The sequence below is a fragment of the Trachemys scripta genome, chromosome 16, assembly GCF_013100865.1.
Source record: "Trachemys scripta elegans isolate TJP31775 chromosome 16, CAS_Tse_1.0, whole genome shotgun sequence".
Classification (NCBI taxonomy): domain Eukaryota; kingdom Metazoa; phylum Chordata; order Testudines; family Emydidae; genus Trachemys; species Trachemys scripta.
Window position 1 is genome coordinate 30,022,225 of NC_048313.1, and position 7,133 is coordinate 30,029,357.

General features: G+C 60.3%; 1 protein-coding gene across 1 annotated transcript; it reads left to right on the plus strand.

The window, feature by feature from the left end:
• The first annotated feature begins 389 nt into the window (after positions 1–389).
• SAP25 (Sin3A associated protein 25) lies at positions 390–4,237 on the plus strand. The gene is made up of 6 exons (XM_034792679.1): positions 390–601; positions 807–958; positions 1,606–1,739; positions 2,139–2,289; positions 2,429–2,529; positions 2,990–4,237. The coding sequence occupies exons 1-6, from the start codon at positions 489–491 to the stop codon at positions 3,398–3,400; spliced, it is 1,062 nt and encodes a 353-aa protein (XP_034648570.1). The 5' UTR covers positions 390–488; the 3' UTR covers positions 3,401–4,237.
• Positions 4,238–7,133: the final 2,896 nt, after the last annotated feature.

Sequence of the window (7,133 nt, forward strand, 5' to 3'; positions counted from 1 at the left end):
GGGGCTGGAAACCCGTGAAGCTTCCTGGCCTGTTTGAGGGTCGCTGCAGATCCGGCCCCAGAGCCTCGGGGGTCTCCAGACTGGGGCCTGGGGAGTGTGAGCTGGACGGGAAAGAGATCAGCACCCTGCAGGCTGAGAGCTGAGCTGGCCCTTTAGACACTGGGCAAATCCAGGCCTGGGCTGCAGGGGGCTGTGGGGCAGGACTGGGGGGCAGGGCTGGGCTAGCAGGGGCTACGGGTTGGGAGTGAGGGGCATTGGCAGAGCTGGGGGGTGGGGCCAGGGCTGGACAAGTAGGGGACTGTGGGTCAGGAGTGGGGAATCGGCTGAGCAGGGTTGCATTCCCTGGCTCTGCCCCACACCATCCCCGCTACTGGGCCTTGTTCAGCCGTTTCCCCCTTGCGGAGCCGGCTGGGGGCTGAGCGGAGCGAGGCCTCTGGAGGCGCCGCCAGGACTCAGGAGTGTGGGGGGTCTCGTCCCGCGGGCGCAGGATGCTGTTTGAGGAGCTCGACCCCCGGCACAGCCTGTGGGATGAGGACGGCGAGAGCGGCGAGTCGGAGGAGGAAGAGGCCTTGGGGTCGGACTGGGCAGAGGACAGGGGCTGGTGAGAGCTGGGTTTGGAGGAGATGGGCGGGGGTGGTGGTGGTGGTGAGAGCTGGGTTTGGAGGAGATGGGTAGAGGACTGGGGGGCAGTGGGATGGGGCTGGGGGGCAGTGGGATGAGGGAGCTGAGGGCAGTGGGATGGGGGCTGGAGGGTGGGTGGGACAGATGGTCCATCAAGCTGAGCAGGTCTCTTCTCCCACCTACAGGCTGCAGGAGGAGCCCAGGGTGGGTCACAGCCTCCTCCATCCGTGTAACAAGTCTACGAGGCCTCGGCCATGTCGCCGGCAGCTCTTCTCCCCGTGCAGGCCCTGGCCCCACGACCCTGCCCCGAGCCAGGGCTCGCTCCCCTGCTGGGCAGGTAGGCTGGCAGCAGGGGGCGTCGGGGTTGATAGATACCAGGCATGTGGGGCTCGTTTCATCCAGTCTGTGCTGGGGGGAGCGGGGTGGGGGGCTAAGTAATGGTCACGGTGCTGTGGGGAGTGGAGTGGGGGGCACAGTAGGGGTCACAGTGCTGCGGGGTGGGGGCCTCAGTAGGGGTCACGGTGCTGTGGGGAGTGGAGTGGGGGGCACAGTAGGGGTCACGGTGCTGTGGGGAGTGGAGTGGGGGGCACGGTAGGGGTCACGGTGCTGCGGGGTGGGGGCCTCAGTAATGGTCATGGTGATGTGGGGAGTGGAGTGGGGGGCACAGTAGGGGTCATGGTGCTGCGGGGAGCAGGGTGGGGGGCTCGGTAGGGGGCGCTCTCCCCTCGCAGTCAGTGCTGGCCCCAGTGCAGCACTAGAGGGAGCTATGCAGTAGGGTGGGGGGCTCTCCCCGCAGACCCATCATTGACTCCAGGGTTAGGTGAGAGACTCCTGTATAAACGGTTGCTGGCCTCCACCCCAGAGGCAGCCGCATCCCAGCGCTGGGCTAGAACTGCCAGGCCAGGGAAGTGATCTGTACCAACGGGTATTTATCAGGTTCCTGAGCCTCCACCGGCGCTCATGGGGAATCCCCACTATTTCAAGGGCACCTTTCTGGAGCTGGGCTGAACCGTGAGCCGACGGGCACCGATCTCGGGCCGCACCCAGCTGGGCTGGCACCAAACCCGACAGCGTCTGCGAACCCGGCTGCCTACGAGAGCCCCTGGGAGCCTGGGACGGTAACGGGAGATCTGTGAATAAGGGAGAGTCAGAAACAGAGCCCTGCAGCCTCCTTGGCCCAGCAGGGGCCTGCGGGTCGGGAGTGAGGGGCACCGGCAGAGCTGGGGGGAGCCCAGGGTTGGGATAGCAGGGGCTGCGGATTGGGAGTGAGGGACACCGCAGAGNGGGAGCCCAGGGTTGGGATAGCAGGGGCTGCGGATTGGGAGTGAGGGACACCGCAGAGTGGTGGGGGGAGCCCAGGACTAGGACAGCAGGGGCTCTGGGTTGGGAGTGAGGGGCATTGGCAAAGCTGGGGGGAACCCAAGGCTGTGCTAGCCCGGGCTGCGGGTCGGGAGTGAGGGGCATTGGCAGAGCTGGGGGGGCTGTTTGTCCTGAGCTCTCTGCTCTCCCCTCTGCAGGGTCACTTGCTCTCCACCCGGACGCTCTCCCATCCCTCCTTCTACCCCTACTACGCGGCTTTGTCTTGCTCCACACCAGGGACCCATCCAGTGCCCCACGGGGACCGGCCCCAGGGCTCTGGCCTGCAGGGGGGCCCAGCCACTGGATCAGGTAGGAGGCCAAGTGGGGTATGCGGGGGGAAGGGAATCTCCCTTTCTGTGGCTGGTTCAGCCCTGGGCCCTATGGGGAAGGGCAGGGGTCTACCCTCCCCCCCGCCCACGATCTCACCTTCCCCCTCTCTCTGCTCTAGGTCTCCTGCTTCCCATTAGTTCCAGTGAATTCTTCTACACAGATCCCCTGATGCCCCCAGGGCACCGGGTCTACAACTACCTTTCCCACCCCTCCCAGCAGGTACGGTGTCCCCGGGGGTGGCAGGGCACAGCAGGTGGGTCCCCGCTCCCTAGCGTTGGCCAAAAACGGTGGCTTGGATGTCTTAAGACCCCATAATATCATGTGGCAGGCAGTTCTGCAGGTTAACCCTATATATTATCCTGCCCCAGAGGTTACTCAGGGTTAAATCCCAATAACTGCAGGTGGCTGGGATGTCCCCTGCTGCAATGAGTTCCACAGGTCAGGCACTTCTGCATCTTAACCGCAATAGTAGACTGTTCAAGTGGCTCCCATGGGTTAAATTCCATTACTAGTAATGTGGCAAGGAGTTCCACAGGTTAACCCTACTAATAGCTTCTGCTAGAGTGCCTCAGGGGTGTCGGTAGTTAACCCTCCCCACAATATCATGTGGCAGGGAGTTCTGCAGGTAACTTCCCCCCTCACCCAGGTAAATAACCTCCCTCTTGTCTGTTCCCTCCAGGTCTGTCAGAGTCTCCGTCTCAGCACCCCAGACCCCATCATGTCGGTCCGTGAGGCCTCTCCTCCTCCATGCCCGCTGCCCCCCTTCCTGCCTCCCAGGGGCATGAAATGGCTCTCGCAGGCAGAATACAATGCGGTCAGTGCCTTACTGGAGCTGCCATATGAGGAGCCGGCCTGCAGCCCCGGGGAGAGCTCGCCCGGAACCCAGCTCCTCCTGTCAGCCGTGGAACCGGAGTATGGCCGGGTGGTAACCCAGGAGGCCGCTAATGCCCTGCTCAGCCTGCACAGCTCCCCAGACACACTGGGGGAGCACCTGGGGGGCACTGAACCCCCAGCGCTTCCCCATGGCCTTGGGTCCGTCATGCTAGGGGCCTTCTTCCCCCATGGGGCTGTAGGGGCAGCACCACTTTAATTCTCACGCCCCCTTTCTCCAGTGATGGGCAGTTCCAAAGGTCAGGGCTGCCAGGAACGCGGCGGGGAGTCCCGAAGGCCGTCCCTCCCCCTAATGACCTACCTCAGGGTTTTTTACGTAAGTTAAACCCGAGCCACATCATGTGGCAGGGAGTTCCACTGGCTAAGTCCTAGTTGCCTCCTCAGCGAGTTTTCCACAGGCTAAAATGCAGCCTGCTATCCTGTGGCAGGGAATTCAGCAGGTATCCTGCCTATTTGCCTGCCCAATGGTCTGTCCAAGTTTACAGACCAGTCAAATATCATGTAGCAGGAACTTCCCAAGTTTAGACTCCCAAGACCATGTGGCAGGAAGTCTCTCAGACCATCAGCCTGCTTTTGGGAGTTTTCTGTGGGTCAATCCCAGTCATACATCCTTTGGCAGGGAGTTCCACAGATTACCCCTTGATTGCCTGTCTCAGGAATTAAATCCCTGACATAATATCTTTGGGTACGTCAGTTTAACTCTGCTACCATCCTAAAGCAGGGAGTCCTGCTGGTTCACCATACCATGTGCAACATCCTGTGGCAGGGAATTCCACAGGTAAACCCAGCTGACAACCTGGCAAAGGGCTTTTTCAACAGGCCCATGCCGTTGTTACCCTGCAGCAGGTAGTTCTACAGGTTGACCTCAGTAACACACCCGCTGGGTGTCATTTGGCCATGTGTGGAAGAGCCAGGTTTGACGATGTAAAGGGACAATTTTGAGCCTCTTTGCTGTGGAACAGTGTTGGCATGTGTGGAGTTATTTGTAACTTTTTCCGTTCCGTTTCTTTAATGTTAATAAATTAGAGTCCCAGAGGGATGGAAAACCCAGGTTGTGGGTTAGAAACCAATGTGCTATGTCTTTAAATCCAGTTCCGATCTGGCCCCAGGGTGGGGAACTGGCTGGCTCGGGAGGCTCAGAGGATCTAGCCCAGTTAGCAGCCTCCCCTCCCTGCCGCCCTGAAGTGTCACAATCCTCAATGCTGGGGGTGAGGGGAATTCAACATTTTCTTCCTGACCCCTGAGGTGGGTCCTGGAGCATGAGGGTGAATCTCCCCTCCCCAACTACAAGGACTCAGGGACAGGGCTCCACCTCCCAAAGCTCTTTATTGCAGTCAGTCCAGAACGGGGGGTCCCATCCAGCCAGCGCCCAGCTCGGGGTCCTGGCTGGCTCAGGGGTTCTTGTCAACACTGGGCAGGTTGCCACCCCTCCTGGCACTGTAGCCTCCTCCCCAATTTCTCCATCACGGCGTCCAGAAGGTGCAGCACATCAACCAGCGCAGCATCACCACAGCCCGGGGGGCCGTGTCCATGTCCATCTGCCCTGGGTGTGACCTGGGGCTGGGGAGGAGACAAAAACGGGGGAAGGGGGCTGTGGATTAGCCCTGCAGCCTCCCGATCCCTGGGACTCTATGTGGAGGGCAGATGGACAGCTTAACCCCACTAGCAAACAGGCTGAGCCCTGTCCAATCCCAGTACTATCATGTGGTGGGTAGTCCCACGGGCTAACCCCAGTAATAAACTAATACACCTCTACCCCGATATAACTCTGTCCTCGGGAGCCAAAAAATCTTACTGCGTTATAGGTGAAATCATGTTATATCGAACTTGCTTTGATCCGCCGGAGTGCGCAGCCCCGCCCGCCCGGAGCTGCTGCTTTACCGCGTTATATCCGAATTTGTGTTATATCGGGTTGTGTTATATCGGGGTAGAGGTGTAGCAGGGAGTTTGTATTATCATTGTGGCACCACTGTCACACCATTCCCCCTCCCCATGGGCACTAAACTCCCCCACTTCTCAACAGGCCAACGGCATGTACTCCCGGCTTGCAACAAGGAATTCCCTGTGCGAATTCCTTTTATAAGCCAGTTTCAGAGTGTCCCCAAATATATCCCCCAGCCAGGACTTCCATTTAGCCATACTAATAGCCTAGTAGCAGGGAGTTTCACAGGTTAACGACACCACTAATCCTCTGCCAGGTAGTCCCACAGGTTAACCCCACTAATTACCAAGTGGTAGGCAGTGGTGTAGGAGAAACCCTCTAATGGCAGGGAGTCCCACAGGTTAACCCCACTAATGACCAAGTTTAAGGCCCGGCAGGTCTCCAGGCACCTCCATGCTGCCACCCAATGGCAGCTGTAACCAGGTCATGCTCCACTGCCCATGACCTGTTACAGACACAGACCATGGGAAGTCCCGCCTCAAGGGGTCTGACAGGCAGCAGCCTTGTGTCTCCTGATTGGCTCCCCGTCCTATATAAACCCAAGGGGGGTTCCAGAAAGGGTGAAGGGAACAGTGTGGGTCTGCTGTAGCCACCACCACCGTCCCTGCTCCTGAACTGGTTTTGACCTTGTTTCCTGACCCAGACCCTAAAACCTGACTCAAACTCTGACCCTTGGGATCGACCCCAGCCTGGAACCTGCCTATGACTCCGCTGCTACTCCCAGCCTCAAGTTGGACCCTGCTGCCCTTGTCAGAATGCTGACACCAGGTGGCAGGGAGTCCAGCAGGAGAACCCCTACAGGAGGCCAGTGACAGGAAGCCCCACAGGTTAACCTAGTATTATCAGACCACTGGCAGGGAGTCTTGTAGGTTAATCCTACTAATAATCCAGTGGCAGGGAGTCCCACAGAGAAGACCGTCATTAATAATCAAATGGCAGGGAGTCCCACAGGGTACACTCCCCTAACAATCCAGTGGCGGGGAGTCCCACAGGGTACATTCACTAACAGTCCAGTGGCAGGGAATCCCACAGGGTACACTCCACTAACAATCCAGTGGTGGGGAATCCCACAGGATACACCCTACTAACAATCCAGTGGCGGGGAGTCCCATGGGCTCACCCAGTTAAACTCGAAAAGAACAGGAGTACTTGTGGCACCTTAGAGACTAACAAACTCGGTACCTGACTTACCGTCTCTGGAGAGTGGCCCCACCGGGGGAGCAGGATTCTGATGGTCAGTGCACCCAGTACCAGGGTGAGAGCCAGGGGCCAATAGGCCAGCCCAGGCCAGCCCAGGGCCCCTGCTGTGATCCCCAGGGGTGGCTGGGATTGCACAGGGGTCTCCGCTGGGGCTGGCTCCATCCCCACTTGGTACCACGCGGGACGCTGCCCATAGGTCCCGCCCCATAGACCCCACCACTGCACACTCAGCAGCAGGCAGAGCGCCCCCTGGCCCATGGCTCAGCCGCTCACACCCGGGACCAGGACCTGGAGTGTCGGTTCTGAGCCAGGTTCTGGAACCTCCAGTTGCTCAGTGATACGCAAATAGCAGTGACCTCAATGGCAAGGGGGGGGCTGCGGGTCAGGAGTGAGGGGCACCGGCAGAGCTGGGGGATGGGGGGCCCAGGGCTGGGCTAGCAGGGGGCTGCGGGTTGGGACTAAGGGGCACTGGGGGACAGGGGGCCCAGGGCTGGGCTAGCAGGGGGCTGCGGGTTGGGACTAAGGGGCACTGGGGGACAGGGGGCCCAGGGCTGGGCTAGCAGGGGGCTGCGGGTCGGGACTGAGGGGCCCTGGGGGATAGGGGGCACTGGGGGATGGGGATCCCAGGGCTGGGCTAGCAGGGGGTGCAAGTCAGGATTGAGGGGCACTGGAAGATGGGGGGCACTGGGGGATGGGGGGCCCAGGGCTGGGCTAGCTGTGGGCTGTGGGTTGGGACTAAGGGGCACTGGGGGATGGGGGGCCCAGGGCTGGGCTAGCTGGGGGCTGTGGG

Coding starts and splice junctions, on each gene's coding strand:
- SAP25 (XM_034792679.1), top strand. CDS start 489: ATGCTGTTTGAGGAGCTCGACCCCCGGCACAGCCTGTGGGATGAGGAC. Junction 602..806: donor TGGGCAGAGGACAGGGGCTG/GTGAGAGCTGGG, acceptor TCCCACCTACAG/GCTGCAGGAGGAGCCCAGGG. Junction 1,740..2,138: donor GCCCCTGGGAGCCTGGGACG/GTAACGGGAGAT, acceptor TCCCCTCTGCAG/GGTCACTTGCTCTCCACCCG.